The 26982-nt window shown below is 37.1% G+C and overlaps 2 protein-coding genes and 1 long non-coding RNA gene across 5 annotated transcripts in view; 1 reads left to right on the forward strand and 2 right to left on the reverse strand.

Moving 5' to 3' along the window:
- Positions 1-7055, reverse strand: part of puc (puckered) — a 32339-nt gene extending 25284 nt beyond the window's left edge. Inside the window, exons 1-2 of one of the 3 annotated variants that reach the window (XM_012374319.2) lie at positions 6919-7055; positions 5292-5474 (exon numbers count right to left, since the gene is read on the reverse strand). In XM_012374319.2, the coding sequence (XP_012229742.2) occupies positions 5292-5474; positions 6919-7021 (286 nt within the window). In that variant the 5' untranslated portion in view covers positions 7022-7055. Of the gene's footprint in view, positions 1-12; positions 1025-5291; positions 5605-6918 lie in introns of those variants that run through there. The other 2 variants (XM_067352485.1, XM_012374321.2) reach the window with 2 other exon arrangements.
- On the forward strand, positions 5358-7387 carry LOC136999066 (uncharacterized). Its single transcript, XR_010889474.1, has 3 exons — positions 5358-5496; positions 6063-6190; positions 6922-7387. It is a non-coding gene; the product is annotated as an uncharacterized lncRNA (long non-coding RNA).
- Positions 7388-16664: 9277 nt separating this feature from the next.
- LOC105676559 (general transcription factor 3C polypeptide 1) lies at positions 16665-26857 on the reverse strand. The gene is made up of 15 exons (XM_012374564.2): positions 26614-26857; positions 26285-26478; positions 25136-26027; positions 24267-25014; positions 23237-24089; positions 22748-22993; positions 22340-22618; positions 21076-22002; positions 19911-20946; positions 19120-19658; positions 18754-19024; positions 18416-18632; positions 18145-18337; positions 17869-17965; positions 16665-17780 (listed from the first exon to the last, which is right to left on the reverse strand). The coding sequence occupies exons 1-15, from the start codon at positions 26693-26695 to the stop codon at positions 17659-17661; spliced, it is 6696 nt and encodes a 2231-aa protein (XP_012229987.2). The 5' UTR covers positions 26696-26857; the 3' UTR covers positions 16665-17658.
- Positions 26858-26982: the final 125 nt, after the last annotated feature.

Below are 26982 nucleotides of genomic sequence, written 5' to 3' on the forward strand. Positions count from 1 at the left end.
CAAGCTACACACCTTGCATCTACATGTCCAGGAACCGACAAGTCCGGTCCGACGTCTAGAAATCCAGTGGTCCGAACGCTCCGGTTTCCGACTTACACATTCGAGAGCGGAAGAGCTCGCGGAGCGACAAATATCCAAAAAGCAGCTCGGGTTTACGCACTCCCCCGACGCGATACCATCCGCAAGATCAATCTCACGCAGGATCGAGGAACCGGGGCGGGAGGGGAGGACGAGGGAGAGGAGAGGACGTGGATGGAGTGCCGGGGTGACGTCACGCGGGTCTCAAGAGAGCGCGATCGCGCGGGCCCGAGGGGCCCCGCGATACTCACGTCGGGCCAGCATGCTTCCCCACGGGAACGGCGAGTGCGCGAGGTGTGCGGACGTACGGGAGATTTACAATCGCGGTGGCGCGATCGATGCGGGGATCCTCTGCCAACGGCCGGCGAGCGAAGACTGAGGAGGAGAGGCCTAGCTCGCTGCTGAGCGCAGCGCGATACGCGGCTACGACGGCGACGACGAGTTCACCGGTGACGAGGAGAGCGGAGAACATTGGAGAGGAGAGTGGAGAACGCTGCTGGCGCGGTGGCGGAGGACGGACGCGTCGCACCGCGCCCGGGGGTGAAGGGGGTCACCGCGGAGCTCTGCGCAGGAGCGTAATTTAACCCCTCATACCAAACCTAGTGCACATTGGAATGCGCGTTTAACTTTTTCAACGTCGAGTTTCTGCGGAGATTGAAAAAAAAAAAGAAAGAAAGATATCTACTTGATTTCGAGAGAAAATTTGACGCGAAACGTCGTTTGCGTCGAGAACGCGGCTCTTGCATCGGCTACGTCCTTTTCGAAAATGTTTCACTCCAGTTCTTATTTTTTTCAATTTATTTCTGATTTCATTAATTTTTAGTTTAACATTTTCATCGATAAAAAACCTCGTGATTAAGACTTAACTCTTGCAATTAATTCCCAACTCTCCAAACTTAAACCTTTCAATTCCGGATGCAGAACTTGTGGATTCTGGAGTCACAGGACGACAAAGAATGCGTCGTGCACTTTGCATACATTTTGCAAAATTCGAACTGCTGCGAGAGATCCTAGAATTTTCCGTGCTCCACATTCTTAGATTACTAGATTCTTTCAACTTGCACGCGACAATAGCTATCAGCGATCCCGAAAAAAAAAAAAAAAAGAAAAAAAAAGGAAGTTCTGCGCCATCGTGCGTGCAACGCGCTCGCGATGACTCATCCGACGACGGCGCGAGCACACGCGTATGTATTGTATACACTTGTACGTTCATACAACCGGTGTCCCGAGATATATACATTACGCCACGACGACACTGCCGTACCGAGAAAAGAGCGCCTCGCGCGTTCGATCGATGTCAGTCTCATTATTTTGAATATTAATAGCATCGCTCTAAGATCGCGCGTGAGAACTATAGCAATGAGACGAGCTTCCACGTGATTGATATTACTCGGTATCGTCACTGTCTCGAATATTAATATCGCGTGGTCTGAACGGATTCTCCATCACGTCAGCGTCTCGCCGTCTTCGGCAGCTTTCCGTTCAATTCTTTTTCCTTCGATTTTTTGTTCTTAAAAAAAAAAAAGCAGTCTTTTTCATTTCAATATTTTTTTTAATTATTCGCAATCGTGAGTCACGTTGACGGATAAAATATTCTAATTTATTTTACTCAAGGATATTCAATAAGAATTGTTTAATACGTATTATTAAACGTAATTAAACGTAACGTATTATTAAAAACAGTTCTTTTTTTAGAATTAAACAAATTTATAATGCGCCTTATGGTTGCTCAATGATACTCACAACAGTGTGCAGACCCACGCGAACGGATGTTATGATATATGTATGTGTCGTCATTATGCGCTAACGATAAGCGAAAGAATTCTAAAAATCTAACGATCTTAAAGTCGGCTCACAATTGAAAATCCATTCGAAATTGGCAGAAGAATCCGTAAATCAAAGAATTGCGATCGATCTGATACACTCTGTACGATAAATTTCATTGAAATATTACTACCGTAAAAATAGCAAACGGTAAAATTACGTATTTGATAAAAAAAATTAGGTTATATATAGAAAGTACGTCATAGTAAAACAGAAAAGTAAACCAAACCTGTTTAAATTTGCAGAGCAGTGTGAAAGATAAAGCTGATATATGTATGAATAATTGCGAGTTGATGGTAAACTATTTATCGCATGTTTTTTTTTTAGGAGTCGTTCGATAAATAATCGGATGGATTAATAATTCAATTATTTCGGACAACCAATATCGCGTAACATTTCTTCACGTTAATCAATCGCTTTATTTCGGGACGCGCGATAATTTCGTCACAAGAGAGAAACGTTTTTCGCGTGTTATGTGTGTGCAGAAGCTGATAAAAAAAAATTCGGGAGCACGATTAACACATGCGTGTTATTTTCTCAGGTGATTCCGCGGCAAATTTATTTTTCTAAAAAAATAAAATTTTAAAATCATCAAATCAAAACCTTCAAAATCATTAAATCTAACGAACTATCTCTAACAAAAGTGTCTGCGTATCTCGTGTGCATGCGTGCCGGTATCCGCCGATTACTCTTTTTTTTTTTTACAAGATTATGGAATCGCTGAATCTGTTTTTTTATCATTATTAATCGATGCACTTCTCGATTCCCTTTATTAATCTGGCTAAGGAAGATAAGATTGTCACCGTTATGATGCCATCGACGCGTTTCAACTCGAGCGATAACCGCTTCTGAAAATTTAATCGGTTATTCTTCAAAGCTTACGTGATATTCGTGTAGGAAAAAACACACTTGACGTAGGTACTTAATAAATAATGAAACCGTTTTTTGTTAATTACTAATGCGATTTTCATATCTCATATTTTTACATATTCTCCAAAACTAACGACAGAGAATTGCGCAATGCGGCGATAACAGAAAGAGAGAATTCATCTCCAAAACTCAAAAATTTACAGACTCGAGCATAAAAATATAGATCCGACAGTGTTTCAACCGTTTAAATTCCCCAAAATACAATATTTCGTATCAAAAATTCGAAATCTCCGGAAGTCTCAATTTTTGTGAATCCAGAATTTAGGGATAATTCGAGAACTCCAACATATCGGAGATATCAGAAAGTCGACAAATCCAAGAGAAATGGAAAAATTCAAGCGTCCAGCAACCCCCAGGAAGTTTCGCGTACGCGAGCGCGTTTGCGCGTGGTCATCTACTCCGGGCACCAAAGATAGAGTCTGACATCATACACACGGGCATCAGTCGGGTCGAACGAGCGATAAACACATGTACTCGTGCACAGTGTCCTCGTACGCGGAAGGTTTCCAGTTTGCTACACTGTCTCGATCGATCGATGCACCCACCGATGCCTACGGGGGCATGCAATTCCTCGTCTACTTTCTCTTATTTCTCCCTGTGTACACATCTCTGAACTATCCATCTTTACCGCGCGCTTCCGCTCTCTCTTTCTCTCTCTCCCGCGCGCGCGCGCGGATAAATAAAGATCCGCGGTTATAAGCTGCTCGCGTAAAGTAGCGCCAAAGTTTCGGGACGTGTTTAATTTACTTATCTATTTTTCCACGCGCGATGTGCATTACGTAACAACGATAGTATCTAGACACGTACGAGCAGTTTGGTAACTGCGAACATTCGCGTCGCGCGACTCGGAGATAATATCCGCGAGGATCTGCGAAGAAGAGATCCACGGACTGAAGGATACAAACACGCCGATACGAAGATCACATGTTTTGAAATCTTTGACAATCAAGGATTAATCGTTTCAAAAATACGAGGAAATATACGTTGAGAAATGTAAAATATATTCAACGCTGTATGATGATTAAGAATCGCCGATGATGATATCAGTTATCTCAAATTATGACGTCAGAGGCGAGAAAACAAACGAAACGGTTTCTTGTAACACTTGATTTTTCTTCAATAGAACTATCGCAGCATGATAAAGCAAACTTATAACACGCGTGCCAGAAATTTTATCATTAAATCAACACATCATGTTCCTCATATCGTAAAAAAAAAAAAAAAAAAAAAAAAAATTAAAAATTCAACATATAAATATTTTTATTATTCCGAGTTCTTCTTCGACGAAACAGAGAAACTGCAGTTTCACGCTTTTCCTGTTTTTTTCAGATTCATTATATGTTTTGGCAAATCAGTGTCGGCATATTTCACAAGCCTGCTGCGTCGAGCCGCGATGTTTTCATTAGCAAAAATTCAATTGTTTGCGTGCTGTTTATTTTAGGAATGACTGTGCCGTCGAGAAGGAAAGTTAATCGCACCGATTTCTCGACTTTTCCGAGTCGCGGGTGCGTATCGTATCGAGAGTTTATTGTTTGCCGAGAATAATGGCGATTTACGCGATTCTCTCTCGGATACGGCAGCTTATAGTAACACGTAACAGCCGCTGCCGCTGCTGATAAGGCGTCTTTGTACACACATATATTGGTAAACGTCACGAAACCGACCTGATAAAATACGATTTGCTCAAGTACGATGTATAAGATAATACACGCTATATACCGTGTCTCGCAATTATCGATAAAATGATAACTTCGAAATGACATTCGAAAGAGAGAGCGTTTTCCTCGATCTTTTTCGTGAATTTTTTTTAACTAACTTCTGCATAAATTGAATTAATGTAGATATCGCTTATTTGATTGATACGTAAGTTGCTATGACTAATGAAATAATATTCTATTTGCGATAACACATTATTTACATTATATTACGCATTAATATTCTAGGTTTTTTAAAACGACGTCAAATTGAAACATGATAATTTTTATCATACGTAATTTTATCGTGAGATCAAGTTTATATAAGGAAAGATACTCGACAAAATATCAAGTGCAAATGTCGTAAGAAAATTTAATAATTTTTGCGCGACACTTTCAAAAGAGCTCCTTCTATTTAAAAGAAATTCGATAAAACTTGCTTAAGATTTATTTGGCGGAGATTTAATGATATCTTCTCTGTTGTGATGTGTGCACTTGAAGAATCTTATCAACTTCTCCGAAAAAAACAAATCATTCTTTAAAAAGGTATCATGAAGTAACTATAGTAAGTGATTTATCATGTCGTAAATATTGAATGAAGTGTGATTCTGCATTTTTCGGTCAAAGTTGAAGCACTTTAAGCATTTAAGATAATTGGCGAAATCCACGGATTTAAATATGTAAAGATCTGATGAACGCAAATATTCCGAGCAGAGAATCCAAGGATTCAAAGATTTAAGAATGCAAAAATTTTCAAAAACTCACCATCGATCGGTCGAAATAGGAATCTCTTGAGTCTCGGCAATGTAGCGGGAGAATAAACTCTCGTTAGAACTGGCATCTCGTTTATTTCCTCAAATGACGGTTGGCCGGAAATACCGTTCGAGGACGACTTCAGCTCCGAAACAGCGGGACGTTTCGGCGATCTCTCCGTAATGCCAGTGGCCTCTGCGAAAAAAAAGAAACGAAGGTAAGCATACACATATATACATCCTTTGTCTGAGTTGACTGACTGCATGCAATTTCCTGACGTGGACGACGGTGCGTCATCGTCGGGTGTCATCGTGTGTGTGTCATTGCTCCAGTATGTGGATTGCAAAACTTTGCGCGGCACCGCTTAGCCGCGACAGCATTTTTTTTTTGCTCTTTTAATTAAGCCGATGTCGATATCACTGCACAGTGATATCCATATTTTTCTGGAGCCAAGATATGCTGACTCTGCATATTTTTTTTTATATCAATTTTCGTTACAAAATTCTTTCTACGCAAAACGTTATCGATGTATAAACTTTTCGAAATTTGCCTCGACCAGTTTTAGCCGATATAATGTTGTTAAATACGTCGCTGACGCAATGTATTCTGTATTCAGATTGTTAATACCTCAAGAGGAAAAATTGTACGATGTTCATATGTTTGTAAGGTTTTCAAATTTTCAAGAAGTCTTGTCTGTAATTTTTGATAATTGTTTTAACACTTAACAAATTATATCTCTTTTTTGATAAAAACATCTTTAGATTTATCCAATTGTTGTTTCAGACACTGCATTGATTTCACAACATGTTTTATATACTTTGAACTATGTATTTCCTCAACGTGCACATAATCGGCATATGTCAAGCTGTCAATACAAAACTCATCAGCAATCCGTGATTACGACTCTGATTGTGAGTCATAGAATTAACAATCAAATGTTAAACAGCCATTAACTTGCGAAATACCTTGACCTCATTTCTTTAATAGAATTTTCTGTTTAAAAAAATGGTTGTACTGTCAAATTATCTTTATAAATCATTTTCTTTTTATTTAAATAATAGCACATCCCACACCATATAGCATATCCGGAGGACGTTTAGAAGACATTTCGAAGATAGCGTATCTCTTCAGGGTGTCTTCTGGGCGTCCTTTGGATATGCGTGCTGTGTGGGATATAAAAGATTTATCTAAAAAGAATTTTATCTTTTTCTATTTTTAATGTGTCCTGGCAAAACTTATTTTTTACTGCAAAAAAAAGAAAAGAATTAAAATGAGAATTAATTCTAAATAATAAGGAAAAATTTTATTTAAAATGCCAACATCTCTCAATTTTTATATTAATCAGTTTTCACAAAAAAGTAGATTCTTTCTATTTTATAAATAGCGTATGTTACAATTTTTTAAATATTATAGAAATAAAATAATTGTTTACTCAAATACATAGAAAAGTTGTCAATACATATACGTCATTATACGTTTTAATTTTTAATCTATTGCGTTATATTTCTCATTATAATGTAATTTTAAATTTACCTGTTTACAAAAAAAGTTAAACTTTGCCAGATCCTAGTATAAGTCTACAGATGGGCCAAGAGCGCCGATGTTTATATCAGAAATGACATGTCAGCGTGACACTTACCAGGTGATAGCGGTCTCTTAACGGACGATGCTCTCACAGTACGATGGCTCACGGTTGACTGTGCCGCGCTGTCGCGGCTGGCCGCCGATATCTTGGCGCTCATCGTCACCACGAGGCCGCCGGCCGCCCGGTTCTGGTGATCCTGACTCACGTACCAGGAAGTTTAATCCGGAGGACGACGCAGGAGCATGCCGAGTCACAAGGAAACTACGTTTTCAGGTGCCGACCACAATTGCTCACGCTGACCTGCAAAAACATCCGTTAGAAGAATGTAACAAACGCAAATGTCGACGACGAAATGACGGACTATCAATTTTTGATAAGCTTCAAACGTATAAAAGTAAAAATACGCATCCTTCTAATGATTTTCTTGTATTAAAACAAATATAATTACGACAGCTGCAATAAAGAAGCTATTAAAATTGAAATATAATTGAATAAAATAAAATGAATTTAATTGAAATTGAAATTGAATTTAAGCGAATTTACTTTGTGATGAACAATGTACCAATCGCAGATTATATTTATAAACAAACTGTTCTTTTACGCTCAGTTTATAAGTGTCTCCGCTTCCAATATAGCAAACTGCAAGGGCTTTTTCTTACTGCAATCATTCTTCTTTGCGTATAGCTTTTGTCTCATCTGCGTTATGAAAAATAACCAAAAAATCGTGGCTGAAGGAGAGACAGAAAGGATATTGACTTTGGCGAGGAAGCCTTGAAGAAGAAGGAACAGGAACTTGGCGGAATCAAGGCGATCCACAATTCCACAATTCCACCGGCGTAGCCGGTGCCGATTTAAGACACAAGGAGAATGAAAATCGGACTCATCGGCTTAACGCTGAACACGCGCCTTAAACGCGTGTCCGAATAATAGTGGCGCTCGATATATCTTACGGGAAGGGGTTATCTGTTCTTGCGGAGAGGAGATACGAGTGTAGTTCCCCCACACGCGGTGTATATGTGTATTTAAATAGCGTTCAGCGCTCGAGGCGAAAACGCAAGGCTGCGGCAAGGACTCCCGCGGTGCCATTATCGATGCACACGACCGAAAGAAAGGCGCTCGAGGTTCTCCCGCAGGCACAAAGTAATTCTATTTTAACGCCAAGGGAGATAAGCCGTTGTCGAATGTTTGGATGCTCAAATAGAAGGCGACAAAAGAAAAACAAATGACCAGCAAAACGATGACGATCTCTTAATTTTTAAATTACGAGCTAGAAAATCTAATTTCGGAAAATAATTACGCTCATCATGTTTATGGAATAGTGAATATTGATTAGAGAAGCGTGTTTCTACATTCAATTCGTAAAACAATTCAACGAATGCTCATTAATTCAATCAGAATGGATATTTTTCTGTTATTAATGTTGATGTATAACCTACAATTAGTTTTTTTACTCGGTGCATGCTAAAACAGTATAATATTCCTCTTTCATCAAATGCTCGAATTGAATGCAACTCGCAACGAGAAAAAACAAATCATGCGGCAGAGAAGTCGAATACATTTTACACAACGTTTTCGCACTGTCGCGAGCCCTTCGTGTTTACATCTTCGTCTTCAACTTCGTGCACTCGAAACTATCGCTCGGACACAGCGGCTCGTCGTGGACGAACAATCGCGACGCGGTCGTCTTCGACGCGCATCGCCCCGTCGAAACCGTCACCGAGGACACGACTGTGCTGGAAGTGTTGCCCGCAACACGGCACTCCTCGTATGTACACTGTGTCCTAGGTAACCTGTCGCGAGTCGTCGCGGTGCAGCCTGCAAGCCCGCGCGCGGATATATGCGCGCGCGCGTCACGTGTATAAGAGCGAATATCGAATCGATTTCTTCACCTGCCTTGGGACAGAGTTTCTCAATATCCTGCGTTTTTTTCTTAATATCTGCAACAGTCGCGCGGACAAGGCTTGCAATCGAATCATGCAGAAAGACTGTACTGTACGAGAGAAAGTCTTATACGAAAGATAAAGCTCTTGCAGCTTGTTCGATTGTTTTTTGTTTCACAAAACGCATTATGACGAACGTATAATGCATTATCTCGAAATTTTCTTTTTTTTTCCCTTCTGCAAACTTTTTTCATTATATCCTTAATTATTACACTTTAAATCTTGAAAGTTTTAAATTTTACGTCTATGGTTTTATTCTTTTTGAAGATTTGAAAAAAAGTGTGAAAATCTGCTGGAATTATTTTGAATAAAAATAGCGCGGAATTTTCAGAACTCGTACATTCAAGAAATTCTACATGTCGCGCGTGTCACAGTCTATTTATTGATATTAATGTGCAGCGATAACTAGGTTTGATATCATGGGTACCACTGGTGAGCACAACGATCCAATCTGCTTCCATATTTAGCGAACCGCGTTTATTCCGCGGCATTACTTCACCCCTCACGAATACATCGTATTTAGATTATATCGATTGCCGTTGCGCGTCACAGCTTGACCTACTTGTAACGTCGGACGTTTCTTCTTATATACAGAGCGAGGCACTTAACCCTTAATATCTATGACGAAAAAAAAGTCGCCACATACCATGCTATTCAACGTCATACCGATTCCAACATTATTAAATTCAGAAAGATATCATGCAACTTTATATAATCTGAATTAAACGATTGATTAAATATAAACTAAAAAAATTTATTTATAGCATGCATGTGTGTGGCAATTCAATCAATTTTTTTTATAGTGAAGAAATAATTATACAAATAATTAATTCTTCATGAAGAAAAACAAATCTGAAAACATGCAAAATTTAATGTATTTTCTTATCTTATAACAAAGTCTGTAATGCACTGCAGACGTTGCATTGTTAAGCATTAAATTACAAACTTTATCACAAACTCTTAATCTGAAATCTTAGTTTTCTGCTTGTTCACAATAAAAATTAATTTCCAATAGTATCATATTCAATTTTTTGTTCCATAAAGAATCTTGCCATATAAATAAGCAGAATAAAAAAAAAACAGTGTAGTATTATTAATGATTTACAAATCTTAATTTTCTTTTAAAAACTTTGAATATGTAAAATAGTAATATGTAATCGATAACATGCGAATGACATGAATTAAACAAAATACTGCAATATGTTTCTAATCATTCAAATACAAATAAAATTTTTAGTTTTAATTAGAAATCATTGTTTATGCAATATGTAATGTCAGTTCACAACTTTCTCATAAGAAAGTTACTAGCAAAATTAATAAAATTAAAAAAAAAAGGATTAATTTACGACAAATAATGCAAAATTAGAAGCCAATTTGACAAAATTGATAAGATAAAAACTGGTATCAGAAGGAACTTTCACAAAATTGGCTAAAAATACTGAAATCATATTCGGCAACAAATCCTTAATTAGGATTTATATCCAGCACGACTTCACTCCCTTAAAATAAATCACTTTTCTTCGAATATTAATCATTCAATTTGAGGAACCTGTCTGATTACTCAGCAAGAAACTAAAATTCGTGCTGTTAAATTCTATACCACGTAAAAAAATAACGCTGATAAAATTATATAATCGAAACAAAACAAATGTTAACACAAAAAAAAAAACAGATACACATCTCAATAAAACAAAATTATACACGCAAGCGCAAGTTTTTTTTCTGAAATCGAATAAAACTGAATTCTTTGATTATTCGAACATAAATAATGTATAAAGTTATCAACGCAGAATTGAATTAAATTAAAAAGAAAAACATTCTCGTTATACTTACGCGTAAACAACGCAATAAAAGCAGACAACTCATAATTGCATCACTTTCAAATAGTCGCGCGAGTCTGCACCTCGGCAGATTCTGTTGTGTCGCAAGAGCGTGAAATATATTCGCATACGCAGGAACAATTTGACCAGAAAAGTTACCGGGAAGTCCGGACAGGGCGGCTTGTACTCGACTTGCTGTGCGTACTGCAGCATCCGCGCACCGATATTCTCCTCGGCGGATAGCTGCTCGAAAATGCGCATGAACGTGTCCTCCAAACCGGAAATGTAGAAGTTGAAGGAGCCCGGCGCATCTTTGCCGGCGTGCGAACCGCTTTCCTCGGCGACGTAGGCAACGCACACATCGCAATTATCGTGCGCACGCAAGCATTCGGCGAGCAGGAATTCGCACACGCGCTTAAACGCACTTTTCTCAGGCAGCCGTAAATCGATGTCGCGATAGTTCGTCGCCGAGATGCTTAGAGCTGTCTGAGCAGCGACGGGCGGATCTCTGTCGACGTGACGGGACGATGCCGACGCTATCCGCTTGAGAATCTTCTGCGCGCTCACAACGGAATTGATTTTACTCAAGTGCTCGAGCAAGTGCTTGCTGACGAGGTTCTTAAAGGCGCGAGTAAAGAAAATGGGCGTGGGTCTGGCGCGATTTCCACTTTGTTGTTTAATCGAGCGGAAGGCGCGCTCGATACCTTCCCGATTCAGTCTTCTCGTGCGGAGAAAAGAGAATCGATGCTCCTTCAGCACGTCCCATAGCTGCGTAATCGCGTTAATCGTGACTCGCCAGCGATCGAAACACTTGATAGACTTCACGTGCGCCCCGCTTTTGTCAACCACTCTGATCGACTTCAGGAAGTCGAGTGTTTGCTGCAAGAATCGCATCTCGCGCATATTACCCGTGAAGGCCTCACCGAACTCCTTATGTTTCGTCGACGCGGAACGTGAATTCAAAATGTCGAACAGCTGATCGAAATTGTACACAAACTCCATCGTTCCAATCGCTCTCAGCGAAAACTCACCTGACGCAATACACGCGCTCAAACCTGCAGCTACCCTATCGCTGAATACTTCAACGGCGTACTTAGTTTCTATCTTCTGACGTTCGCTGGGCTTCAGATGACTCACGGATAGTTTAGGGGCAAGCGGCAGCCGCTTTTGACTGTCGCATCTGAAAAACAGCTCGATGTCTGCCCACGAAGCTTTCTTCTCGCGGAAGCAGATCTCGTGAGTCATTAAGACGTTCCTAGTCGCTCTCATCAGACGAGCGACGTCGAAGATGTAGAATATCTTTTCGCCGTTCACCAGAAACCACGGGCGCTCCGCGGAAATGCCTAATCGCTGCGACAGTCGCAAGAACATCGGCGCCGTTCCGGTGATCAAAGCGTGCACGGTCGCGCCGATGTGCGTCAATTTGATTATCGCCTGGAATATCAGGTTCTTCGTCACATCGGCGTTACACGCGCCTCCGTGGAAGTAGTAAGCGACAGGCTGTTCCCAGTCGCCGGCCAGACTGCGCGCCATCACCACCAGGGCCTTCCTCGCGAGGATGCGTCGCTTCTCCGCGCCGATTTCGTAAAAACCGACGATCCTGTCGCGCGACAAATTGTAGAAGAGATGCGGCTGCAGTCGCATCTCGTGCACGCACAGACAACAGCGTCTCTCTAACGGCGGTAACGATTTCATCTTCAGACGCAACGCGTTCAGTATATTGTCGTTCAAGCCGGGCGGCATGTCCCAGCTGCGAATATGTCTCCTCAGTTGGCGCACGGTAGGCAACAGACGCAACATCCGATAAGATCGATATGCGATCGGCGCTGCGAAGAACAATCTAAGCGCAAATTGCCTGTCAAAGTTTTTTCCGTTTTTGCGCATCTTCTGGGCGTCGATGCATGCCGAAAACAGTAGAGCAGAGGCGCGCGGCAATAAATTCGCGCATGCTGTTTTTACCTGCTCCACGTTTAAGTGCTGATCTGCTTCTTCCGTACTGAGCACTTTCCTTCGCTTCGTGGCCAGACTCACGGCACATGTTTCACATTTTTCCATTTGTTTCTTTTTTAGGAAGGAGTCTATGTATAACCATGCCTCCGGCGTCTGTGTCGAAATGTGCCAATGCTTTCTTTTTGATGTTCTGTAAGATAATGAATTTATTATATTAATGATCTGTGTCGTTAAATATCCTATTCTTAATGCTCTAAATTCATATTAATGGTTTATTCATTACTTCAAATCATTAAAGTAGATTTTCGTAAAGTTTCTGGTTATCTGATAATATAAAATGACAAAGTATGCAATAATCTTTAATATTTTATATTTTCTTTCAATTTTATATCGTAATATCGTAATTTACATCGTAATATCTCACCTGTTGCCATGTTGTGGAGTTGAATGAGTCGATGGTACTATTGTCGATGACGTTGTAGACAGTGAAGAGTCCGAATTTAAATCCAAGATATTTCTGTTTAAAGAAAAAATCGTGTTAATTATAAATGTTACGTAAATCAATAATCCGTGTCGTTAAATATCCGATTCTAATGCTCTAAATTCATTACTTCAAATCATTAAAGTAGATTTTCGCAAAGCTTCTATCTGATAATATAAAATGACAGTGTTAAACTATGCAGTAATCTTTAGTTTTCTACTTTCTTTCAATTTTACATCACAATATCTCACTTGTTGCCGTGTTGTGGAGTTGAATGAATCGATGGTACTATTGTCGATGACGTTGTAAACAGTAAAGAGTCTGAATTTGTTAAATCTATGATATTTCTGTTTAAAGAAAAAATCGTGTTACTTAATTATAAATGTTAAATATTCGATTCTAATGCTCTAAATTCATCAATGATTCGTTCGTTACTTCAATTCATTAAAACAGATTTTCGCAAAGCTTCTGATGTCTGATAATATAAAATAACAAAGTGTTAAACTATGCAGCAATCTTTAATTTTCTACTTTCTTTCAATTTTATGTCACAATATCTCACCTGTTGTCGTGTTGTGGAGTTGAATGAGTCGATGGTACTACTATTGTCGATGACGTTGTAGGCAGTACAGAATTCGAATTTGTTAAATCTAAGCTATTTCTGTTAAAAGAAAAAATCGTGTTACTCAATTATAAATGTAACATAAATCAATTATCTGTATCGTTAAATATCCTATTTTAATGCTCTAACTTCATCAATGGTTCATTCATTACTTCAAATCATTAAAACAGATTTTCGCAAAGTTTCTGATAATATAAAATAACAAAGTGTTAAACTATGCAATAAAAATCTTGAATTTTCTACTTTTTTTCAATTTTATATCACAATATCTCACCTGTTGCTGTGTTGTGGAGTTGAATGAGTCAATGGTACTATTGTCGATAACGTTGTAGACAATAAAGAGTCCGAATTTGTTAAACCTACGATATCTCTGTTTAAAGAAAAAATCGTGTTATACAATTATAAATGTTACATAAATCAATTATCTGTATCGTTAAATATCCCATTTTAATGTTCTAACTTCATCAATAGTTCATGCATTACTTCAATTCATTAACAGATTTTCGAAAAGCTTCTAATGTCTGATAATATAAAATAACAAAGTGTTAAACTATGCAATAATCTTCAATTTTCTACTTTCTTTCAATTTTATATCACAATATCTCACCTGTTGCTGTGTTGTGGAGTTGAATGAGTCGATGACATTGTAGACATTAAAGAGTCCGAAATTGTTAAATCTATGATATTTCTGTTTAAAGAAAAAATTGTGTTACTCAGTTATAAATGTTACATAAATCCACTTTTTTAAGTCAAAGCTTACTTGTCATTGAATTCTTTTTTTAATTGCGATGATATTATTGATGCTGCTGAGTTTGCATGTACATCTTTTACCAGTTGTATCTTCGTTGTAGAAGTATTTCTATCAACAGAAGTGTATTCTTTTTCACACATATTTTTTTCAAAATTTCTTATTTTATAGGTAGATGCTCAGAATAATTTAATTTTTACTGAATTATTTATGCATAAATAGATACACATTTTAATTGTTACAATAAAAAATTATATTCTTATGACAACACATGCTAATTGAAATAAGTACTGCATTGCAAACTTACCCATTATCGTTCTCTGACTTCCTTTCCAGCACCGTTACATGATATTTTCTAATAAAATTTAAACGTATTATTTAATATTTTTAATCAGAGATAAAACATTAATGTTGCACAAGTTGAAAATCGAAACTTACCTATTTTCCAATGTTTGTTTTATAGATGTTCTCGGAAATAGTACTTTTAGAGTTGGAATCGTAAGTGTATTTCTGTCAAGAAATATTATTTGATTAGTAGATAAAAATTAATAAAATAATTAAAATCAATACTATTTATAAAAATATAATATTGAAAAAGACTGAGCAACATATGCTCATAGAACATTCTTTTCCATGTTGTGTTTTTAATTTTACTTTTAAAGTATTACTATGTATTACCAATCACTTTATGCATGCCATTGTTTATGCTACATGTTAGCCAAGTAAATAAAATAATTAACTTAATTGTTTTACATTGTTCTTATATCAAAATATAAAAACTCACTTTTCATCTGATTTGTTCAAGAAAGGCATCTTCTTGTTCAGAGAAGGCTCTGATTGCACTAAAGTTGATAAATCTATAGATGAATTTCTAAAACAAAAATATTGCACAAATTGATGATTACTGTTGATATAAAAAGGATAGAAAATAGAAATAAATTGCAAACTCACTTGCTTCTGCTCTCTGGCTTCAAAAATATAGTTACAAATGAAAGTGGTTGTACAAGATCTCCAGATTTAACACTGCAAAAGATTTTTTTAAATATGATTCTTACACATAATAATCTTGTTTAAAAACTATTTGTGTAACAAATATAGTAATAATATAACTGTATAACTAAAATATATCTACAACTACCTACTTACTTTTCTGCCTGTATTGACTTCAAAAATATTGATGGTACAGCTTCTCTATTGAGAAAAATTTTTCCCTCTATGTTTTTAAACAGGTCTATTCGAAAATGTAAGTGACATAAACGATAATACAGATTAGTATATTCTGGACCTATTTTTTCTAAGTCCATTCTATTGCATGCCTTAATCCATTCTAACCATCTAAAATTATACAATTATGATTACAAATCTAAGAATATAACATATATTAAACATTAAATATGGATTTAAGAATGTAATTCAAATATAACCACAAAATCAATTAAATTAAAAAGTAGTTAAAAAGTAGAAATACATGCCTTTCTCTGTCTTTTGGGAATTTAAAAAAATGTCGTTTTGTTATTTTAATATTTGTCATACAACCTGGTGCAGAACACCAACGAGTAGGGGCTGACATTTTATTAAATAAATATTTCTATAAATATTTATTTATGATAAATAAATATTTATTTATGATCACACTATAACAATGCACACTATTTGTCTGCACTTGAAAATCTGAAATAAAAAGAAAAATCTATGTATAATGTACAATTGTCTCAAATACTGGATCAGCTTCACATTTTTCATAAACAATTTTAAAAATTTATAGAATTAATTTTATCATAAAATAAGAACCAACAGATGAATATAATTATGGATTTATCCTAAAATAAAATTATCTACAATAAAGGAAATTGTAATGTTTATAGATGGACAAACAATGCGTAATGCAGATTTTTATAAACTTACATTTATGACAGAATTGTATAAAGCTATATAAAACTAGAAACACACAGATACACGAATAAATCCTTGCGTCCACCAGCGTGCAAATATATCTTTTCTTCGTCTAATTTTTTCGAGATAAACGAAAAACGGCAAAACAATCCACTAAATCAATCTTGATTGATTCATTATGACCGTTACGAATATTATGTTTCAAACATGATTTAACATGTTTAGCACACATTCAGGCATAATCAGTGCTGGATTTATTAATGGTAGACAAATGTGATTTGCCCTACGAAACGGTAAACAAAGAATTATTGTCTTTTTGAGAAATTCAGTACGCAATCTATGAAAAATTATGTGGTAATATTAGAACTTTATTTTACTGATTTTTATATTAATTTTATTACAGAATTATTGTAGGAACATCGTTTATTTTTAAATCTTAAAGCCTTAAAAATAAGCTTTATAATTACGATCCTGTGCACTACAAACATTCTAACTAACGATTATTAGTTCATCATTTTTACACTTTCTCATTAAAATGAGATTACTACGTGTAATGATTTTGAAGAAGAAGAAGTAAAATCACGAAAAAATGATAAAGAAATACAAAAAAAGAGATATACCTTTCGATAAATAAGAAGCAAAAATTTGGCGCGATTCAACACATCTCTACACAAATCGTCCATAATGCTAACTGTGGCTAACTGAACGTTGCTAATGAATTTGATTGGTTGTAGAAATGGCACTAACTATTAACCAATTGTCGTCTGTAAAATGCGCGGCAATTCTAAGATTTATGGTATTTTGCATTTATGAAAACAAATTCTGATTCTTATTTTTCAATTTTTTACAAATATAAAATTTTTTTTCATTTTTATTAAAAAAATCTTTATTACTAAAAAATAAATGTTTCATCTTTCTGTAGTTATATAATACATATAATGTAACACAAACGTGTCCTTATTTTTATATCATACAAAAAATTTTGTGTGTATGTGTGTGTGTTATAATTATAAATATATATAAATTATATATAAATTATATATAATTATGTATACATTAAAATTATAAATTACAAGTATATATATATATATATATATATATATATATATATATATATATATATATATATATATACACACAATATATATAATCAATTAAATATATAATATATATAATTAATTATATATATAAATTATAATTGTTAATAAAATATCAAATTCACAATACATAGTACTGTAAAAATTAATACTGACTAAAATATTTTTGCACAACATTTTTATCACGTTTCCAATAATATCACGAATAAAAAATAGACTATATAATACATACAATACAGTAATATTATGGCACAAAATCCGTGCTATATGTTCTCGTGCTCAAGAAAATGCTAAACTTTAATATAGCGTCTATGGCAGGCTCGAGCACTATTTCATCTTCAGCAGACCAACCGACAGTATCTGCAGCTAAAAAGGAAAAAGAAAATATTAGCAATATTATAATTAGAAACTGAATCAGTGGTATGTAATGGTTGTTAGCAAAAAAATCACGTACTTAAATTCTTGATCTTGATCGTAGATGGCCGCGAAAATAAGGTAACACTCGTTTTCCTCAAGAGCTTACTTTCTAAACAACCCAGTTTAATCAGCATCTGCAGAGAAAATGGCTTTCATTAGAGAGAAGTTTTTTACATTATATAAGACACGTACTATTTTTTATCAATAAGTTGTTACAAATCTTGCAAATATTTAGATGCAATACATCCAATATAAAATTAAAAGAAAAACAATATTTCAAGAATATCGATCTACAAATATGTCAATAACGAACCTCGAGCAATTCGCGTGTATGGAAGGGCTGTAAGGCGGGGATGAATCTACTTTGCACCTTCGTCATGGTAAGTCCGGGATGGAGCAAACAGTAACTCAGAACTGCTCCCAGCATGCGATCCAATACTTTGCGATTCAGAACACCGTCGATACGAATCCACGGTTTTATAATGACTTTTATTTCCTCGGCCGTTCTAAAAAAAATGATCGATCGAATTAGAAACTTCATGAGAGGAACTTTATTTTTCGTACTATCCTTTCTCAACACATACGTGAAATCTAATTGTTGCGCGGATTTGTACACTTCCTTTTGTGCAAGTAAATATGCCTTTGGATTGTGCACTCTTTTTTTCGTATGTGTACTATTCTCTTCATTGTCTTCCTTCTTTTTCTCCTCAATATTTACATTACTATGCGCTTTTTCGTCTTTCTTTTCCTTTTCTTCTTGATTATTTGATGACGTTGATGGTATTGCATGTACTGTTTCATCTGCAGGATTTATTCAAATAAATATTAATTTCAAAGAAAAATACGCAAGAGTATCATTTTTATAAGACAAATTTTAACAAAATTAAAATCTAAAATCACAGAGCAGATATTGGAATATTACGTGTCTTTGTGTCTTCTTTACATTCAGTAACTTCAATATTCGTCTCAGCTGTCTGTCCTTGTTGCATCGTGGCATATATGCTTTCTTTGAACGGCGCTACCGACTCATGTTCCAGACGATATATCTTGTAGGAATGGATTAGCCAAGGATCCGCGTATCGATTATGAATATAGCGCGGATTGGTGACGCCAGAGCGCACAAATATATGATTTTCCGTTAAGAGCGAAACGATCTTGTACAAATCTGCTCCTTGCTTATCAAAAAATTGCTCCTAGACAAGACAGAAAAATAACCAATATTAAAAAAATATAAAAAAAACAAGGTGGAAGAGAAGAGCAATAATTAGTTTAATAGAGATTAAATTACCAGCAACTCCTGCGGACGAACGCCGATTTCTTTCCTCTCTCGAACGAACTTGCACACTGCGTCGACATGTTGCCAATCGACCGGTATTTTCTTCTTCTTCCTCGCTATTTCGTCCTTGTAATCCGTGTAAGAAATGCCATTTTTTGGGAAAATGGCATTTTGATTCAGTTCGCTGAGAAGATTATTTATACTCTCAATTTTCAATGGCAAGAGCTGGCTGGGTATGGAAAATTCTTTAAAATCCTCAACGTCGCTAGACGTAGACGAAACTGCCGACGTCTCCAAATTGTAAAACATCCTAAAGCTGTTGACTACAAAGTATTCATGCGCATGATGACTGCCATTCATCGCGAGATCGTTTAATTCTTCTCTCATCCTCAGCATCGCTATTCTAGTGTACTTCTTTTGGTCATTTGTGTCCACAATCTTGGCGTAAGGACTAAAGTAGTTCGTCTCAGATGGCATATTTCTGATAATCTCACTGACGAGTCGAGGAACCGAAGTCACGTCGGTCGAGCTGTTCAGTTGCGTCGACAAAGCTGACAAAAAAATGACACATTTAACATGTTTTAAAATTTAATCAGAAATCACAGTGCTGTTTAATGTTACATGGACTTTTCATTCAAGTCAATTTATTTTCTAACATCTAAATAAACTGTTATATTTCTTACAAACTTTCAGATTAGAATATTTAAGATACTGAAAAAATATTAGGTCCTTATTTTAAAAAATAACATTAAAGACATTAATTGTCCATAAAAAAATTCTATCAACGTAAATATATGATATACCTTTCTCTTTCGCTTGCTCTTTCAATTCTTTCATTGGTTTCAGAGATTTGGAGGTGCTCGGAAGTATCCTTCCAATGCTTTCAAGATCCTCGCACAAATTCGATTCCTCATCTTCCTCTATATCTTCTATATCCAACGAATCTTCAGAGTTCATTTTTGTTCTTTTCGGATACGACGACTCTTCACAGTCAATAGAATCCTCTTCACTGATAGCTTTCCTTTTCAACACACTTTTTTTTGTAGAATTGTTTTGTTCATCGACACTGGGACAATCCTTCGATCCTTCATGCTCGACACTCTTGCCAGCCGATTCCTCTTCCGTTGACACTTTATTTTTGCTTTGAGATTTTTTCTCTCGTTTTCTTCCATCAGATTTCTCGCCCTTACGAGGCATCTTTGACATCGGTTCTTCGAAATCATTATCCTCGGTGGGTTTCCTCCTTTTCAAAGAGTCTTCTTGTGTTTCACGTGTTTTCGTTTCACTTCCTTCCGGTGTTTCCATTTCAAGCTCAAAAAATTCAGTATTCTGAGCGTCAACGTTCTCGAACTTGAAGCGATACAATCTGGTTAAAATGTCTTGGTATCTCTGCGCGACCTTGAAGTAAGTCTCGTCCTTGCCCTGATATTTTGCGTCCAGCATAATGACTTGCTCCGGCATCTCGATGTCGAAGTCGATTTGACCGCGTGCCAGAAGATCGTGCATGGCGGTGACTATGCCGCTGGAAATCGGTAGAATTTCAGTACCGTTGAACACTTTTTCCTGTTCACGCGAGGAAACGGCGCTTCTGTGCTCCGAATACCATTGCAGCAATCTCACAAAAATATCGTACGACTCCTTGAACATGTCGTAAGGCCACTTGGTCTGAAGCTTGTAGATGTAGTTGATGCTTAATTGGTACTGTGAGCTGCTCATCGGCATGTAATTGCCGAACTTCTTAATCGTCGCCAAGTGGTGCTTCTTCACAGTTACCATTTGATCCGATCGGATCTTGCTCATTGCTTGTCTTAGAAGCGTCTCTGGATAGTGCTGGTACACCTTTAACAAACAACAAAATTGTAAGCGTTAAATAAAAAAAGAAATCTCATCGCTTTTGAAAATTGTTCATAAAAGTGAACGTTGATTTTCAAGCACTTAATTACGATTCAACATTCGCATCGATCATACCTTGAAGAGCTGATAGGCCCAGCAGCGCCTATCCTTTCCGCAGCACATAGAACTGTGTATGACAGAGTTGATAGTCACCGAGTAAATGTCATTCGTACTTCGCACGTCTGTGAAGCTCTGATTATTGTGCGGCTTCGCCGGATGGACCACTTCGAAAAGAAGATTAAACTCCTGCGCGGTTTTCGGCATCGCCGTATGTTTCTTCGGCTTGATTTCCGTTATGTCGTAATACTTTTTCACGATGTAGTCGACGAGCTCCTTGAAGACCTCCGTAGCCCGCTTCTCGTATTCCGCCGGGTTCGCGCACTCGCCCTTCAATCTGTCCATCGCGCCGCCGTACCGCCTGTCGACGAACGGATCCTGCTTGATCTCCTCGACGCCCAGCGTCACGCTGTCCACCGTGCGCGATTGCTTCAGCATGTACATCAGTCGGCGCTGGCATGCGCGCGAGGTCTTGTTGTACGAATTGTACGAGAAAGTGCGCAGCACGTCGCGCACCGCTATGAAGGTCACCACCTGTTTGCGAGGATTTGGCGACAGATACATCGTCGCTACTTTGCACACCAACAGAATGTTATCCTCGTGCGGCTCCCAGTCCACCCGCAGCTTGTGCATCCGCTGCATCGCCCGATAATCGTCCTCGTCGTACTTGACACGCCGGGCGCCTTTCTTGCGCGGCATCACTCGTCGCACAAAAGCCTTCTGCTTGGTGGACTGATGCGACGGTAGGGCCTCATTCTTCCGTCCAGTGCTGCTGAGGTGATCGTATACCTTCTTCCGCAACTCTGCCGCGCTGAGCGTAGGCGGCGGCGGTCCGGAAACTTTTTTCAAACCGTCGTATTCCTTATAATTTACTGGCTTCGCTTCAACGTTCGAGAGATGCAGATCCCGTTGGCCTTTGCCAGATTTCCCCTGATTTCTGGAGACCTAATAATGATTTATAGAGCATATAACAAAAGATTCATCAATATAGTATGATATGCCTACAAATACTGAGAAATAAATTAATTTTAATATATCATATAATTTCACAAATCCAAGAAACAGAAACCTATATTCAGAAAAATGCCAAATAAAGATAAATAAAAAATTACGAGTAGAGAAACATATTTCAGAATGTGAAAATACCATTGTAAATTATTTTTTCACAAGAAATGTGCGATATTAATCTACAGAAAAATCTAAAAATTCTAAAGCAGCAAAATATTCTAATTTATCTTTTTAAAGTTATTACTTTTTGTTGGAGATTTCTTTGATTTTTTACCTGCTGACGCATATTATAATTGTTCGACCAGTTCCAGTTGCGTTTCAGATGCGCGAAGAAAGCTGAATCGATGCCAGCCGCCCCTTTGCGATCTCCAGGAACCGTGCCATCGTCCTTTTCGATGGTCTCCTTCGGTGTGCGTGCTGTAATCGCTTCTATCATGGCATTCTTCTTGCTCAGATCCTCAAGTAGGATATCCTTGCCGTGCACCACCAGTCTCCCGCCAAGTGGCGTATTAACGCAAATAGTCCACATATCATACCAATATTTTTCAACATCCTGCAAAAATGCCCCCCCAAAAAACATTACTTTATTCTTCTTCAAAATTCATTCATATTCTACTTCTGTTTAATCTCCTTTCCATCATGTTTTCTTAATATTTCTGATGATAGTAGCAATCAGTAGTACCTGTGTGCGATCGAAGAAGTACTTAGTGACTGGATACACCTTGTCCTCGATCTTATGATAGCTCGGCGCCGAAGAGATCGTGTCCATCAATTCTGTGCGCCGATTTGCATAGATAAATACTTGATCTTTATCTTTCAGCCGCTGCGGGCCAAATTGCACCAGGCCGATGTAACTCAATCTCGTTACGGTATCATGAATATTGAATATATACTTCCGCGCATGCAAGAGAGTGTTCCGGATGGAGACCTTAAAAAGAGAATTTATAAAACCCTTGTAAATAATTAATACAAGCAAAAGTCAAAAAGTGAAGAGAACTTTTTGTCAGAACTTAATTCTTCAAATGTTTCTTTACTTTTTGACTTACCTCGTGAAATATAAATAGAATAGTTTTGTCCTTTAAAGCCTTAAACTCTAAAGATCTAATATTCGTCTTTTAGTTTAATAAACGCAAAACTGTTTATCTGTCTTAAATTTTAATCTCAAACTCACCGGAAGATTCTTGACGAGGTAATGCTTTTTAATCGGATGATTCAAGTACGGCTCCAACTCCGGTATTATGAACGTGATGTTGTGCACCTTGGCGAAGATCGACAAGGGCAGTCCGAGCAGAATGTCGCACATCAGCGCCCAGCCTTCGGTCCATCCACTGTGTTTGGGCAACGGCGGCACGAACATTTTCCAGCCGACTTCTGTGGTGTAAATGATACTGAATTCCTGGGCGAGATCGTCGCTGATCTCGTAACCGTTAGACCTGAGAAGTTCCACGTGCTCCTGCTGCGATAACTTTGGCGTGCCAGGATGATCGTAGACCAGGTAGAAGATCAGGACGTGCATCGTCTGCATCCTGATGAACTTCGGACTGAAACCGTAGAGTTTGCCAGCTTTGGTGTCGTACGTGTAGTTCTTAATGGGCGTCATATCCTTCGTCTTGCCGAGCTCTTGTTTTCTAACATCTGTCTTATCCTCTTTGTCCTCTTTGTCCTGTTTTTCCGCCATTTTTTTCGCAAGCAGTTTCACTTTCTGCGACGCTAACAGGCAAAACTTGACTTTTGCTTGCTCAACAGCTGACTTGATCACCGTATGATCGGTGTTGATGTTCGGATCGCAGATGAAAGTCAGATTTTTCTCGTGCCCGCACACGCTCAAAGTCAGTTTGATGTTCTTCACCAAGTTATCCTTGGCGAGTTTCTGCAGCAGCCTGATGAGAGATTTTTTGTCGATTTTCACATCATAACCTTCTTTCTCCTCCTCCTCGCAGATCATCTTCATAAGCTTCGTCGTATCGTCGATCACCTGGTGCTCCTTCACTGCCTCCATGATCATGTTAGCACGTCTCAACAATCTAAAAATAAAAAAATATAAATTCAACAAAGAATATTTATGATAAAAAGATCTAAAAATATTTATTTCTAAAAAGTCATTCAAACATTTCAAAAAGGCATAAATTCTACTATAAAAAATATTAATTTTTTGCTTTGTAAATACAGATCTATAGTAATTTATTCATATTTATACAAACCTGTATGTAACATTAGAGGTCTTGCTCTTCAAGACTTCCTTAAAGCCAAGAACTTCGCTGACTCCCTTTCCGGTGCGATATGGCTTTTGCGCGGTCAGATTTGTCTTTATACTGTTGTAAAATGACGTGGCTTTGGCGTCATTCGCAATTTGCTGCATAGATATAGTTGAACCACTAGGTTTCGCTTTCTGCTCCTCCGCGTTGATATTGACCTTCTCCTTCGTTTTTACTAGCAAAGACTGCGTCGATGTGCACTTGTACTTGGAACAACATTTCGACAAATGATACTTATGCAAAATTCTATTGACAGTGTAGAATAAATTTTTCAGTTCTATGGCCTTTCTAACACAATGTGCACTCGTATTCTTATTTTCCTTTTTATCTTTATCCGTTTCTTTATCCTTATTGACGACAGATTCATCGATCTGATCGACGCAAACTTCCGATTTTTTATTTGTTTCGTCGTCTTCATGCTTTGCACAAGACTTTTCCGCTTGTAAATTCGCTTTGTTCTTTAAATTTTTTTCGTCCCCTTTCATCATTTTGGTGAGCTGCTTAATCTTGTGCATCTCCTTGTTAAATTGCTTGCTCATATTGCTGCTTTTCTCAAATTTCTTCGACACATATTTCGTGATCCTTTGTCGGCCCATATCATTCATATACGTCGCAATGATCTTCATCTTTACCATATTCCTTAAGAATGATCGAGCTTGCAATTTGGGGAGGCCCATCTCTTTTCCCAGTAAAGCTATGAAGAGTAAAAAATAAGTAGAAAACTGTTTTTATTTTTAAATCAGCCAGTATTCATAGTTAGAAAAGATACGAGTATATTCTAGATCAGTTACAAAAATCTAAGATTTTTCTCTAACCTTGTGATAATCCTTCTAGTTGACTCGCTTCGATAACAGTATTAGCTTGCTTCAGATAAGGATCGTTGTACTTATGATTGGAGATATCCAGCTCAATGACATCTTCATCGTCATCCTTCTCATCCTTATTCCATAAATCAGCAACATCAACGTCTGGATATAGCACTTGCACTACCCTAATCTTCTTCTCCTTCGCGGGATCTTGTTTCTGTCGCCATTCATTGGATTCGGCATTAGGATACAAAGTCCTGTACGGTACACAGATGTCCGTTTTTACAATCTTTTGAAAAAAGGAAGACTTAAACAATTTCTTGATGGAACTTTCGATCCCTAGCTTTCTTCTGATTTCATCATACTCAGCCACACCGTTTTCCTTGGACCTCAGAATCTCAAGCACTCGTTCCGCCAAGTAGATCATCTTTGGCTTTCGCTCTACGTAGAAACGTGGTAGGTGCAACAGACTGCCGCTGCCGCAATGCCCGGCGCTCTTCTGATGGTGGACTTGCTTTGTAATTAGTTTGTGATGAAGCAGAAACTTTCGATGATAATACAAGGTTTTCGGATCTTCTTTGAGCGCGGCTAAACTGAGTTTGCCTTGAGTAACCTCGCCATGATAACGAGCTCTTCCAACCCTCTCCAAGAAACAATAATGCATAATAGTCAACTCTAATGTTGGATTCACATTAATATCCACCAAAGCTCGTGTTCTGACTGATTGAGATGCTACAATCACTAAACTTAATCCATACTTTTCTGTCACTTCATCCAGACTCGCATTTTTAACATCATTTTTTACATCTGTTCTCGTGTAATATGTGGAACAAGATCCTCTCACGCCTGACTTAGAATCTTGTATAGGGCAATGAGGATAAATATCTGGTGGAACATTTGGCTAAAAGTAGAAAGATAAAATGTAACAAATAATTTTTAAAAAATTGTTATCTAAATTATATTAATGAAGAAAAAACTAAGACAAATTTCAAAATATAAAATTTTTCTTAAAAGTTAAAATGTATAGAAAAGTTAAAAAAATAAAACATATTTTTAGAAAAAATTTGTCACAATGACCAATGAACAATTGATTCATATATCTTAAAATTTTTAAATATATTTCATAAAAATAAATCATGTATGTTTAATTATACTTACTGGCTCCAAAATGATACCAAGATCAGGATGTACAAACTCGTAACGATCAAACATGACAAATGGTTCTCTCGGAGTCTTCAATTTGTAATATGAAAAGTCCTTTACTTTTTTACATATTAGCCATACCTGTTCCATGAATGGCTTGGGTAATGGTAATGGATCATGAAATCTGTTTGCTAATCGTATCCACAATGCTAGAAAGTAAAAATTATTAAACTATTTACTTATTAAAAATAATAAGTATTAAATCAATAAAATATGTATTTAGAATTAATTTATACTATCAATTCTCGTATAAAAAATAGAAAATTGATAAAATAATTGCTAACCTTGTAAGGTGATGCCGTCTAACCCTTCTAGCGCAACCTCATCGATGATTGATTCAACTAAATTAAATGACGGACAAGCCATGTTTAATTGAGTATATTAACAACAATATACTGAATAAGATAATTATTTTAAATAGTAAGATTAATAATTATAAAACTTTTTAAGTATTCATAAAAATATAAACACAAGACATGCTGCAGTTAACCACTAAGTAAAAAGTTAATTAGAGAGTAAGTTGTCTTCCAAATTTTCGGACATATTTTCAGTCCAAAAACGAAGCTTTCTATTGGATGTCGGATTTCGTAACACAGATCAAATACAGAGTCACAGCAGAGAGAAGACTGAGAGTGGACATGTCTGCATTTTAC

The sequence above is a fragment of the Linepithema humile genome, chromosome 3 (assembly GCF_040581485.1).
Source record: "Linepithema humile isolate Giens D197 chromosome 3, Lhum_UNIL_v1.0, whole genome shotgun sequence".
Classification (NCBI taxonomy): domain Eukaryota; kingdom Metazoa; phylum Arthropoda; class Insecta; order Hymenoptera; family Formicidae; genus Linepithema; species Linepithema humile.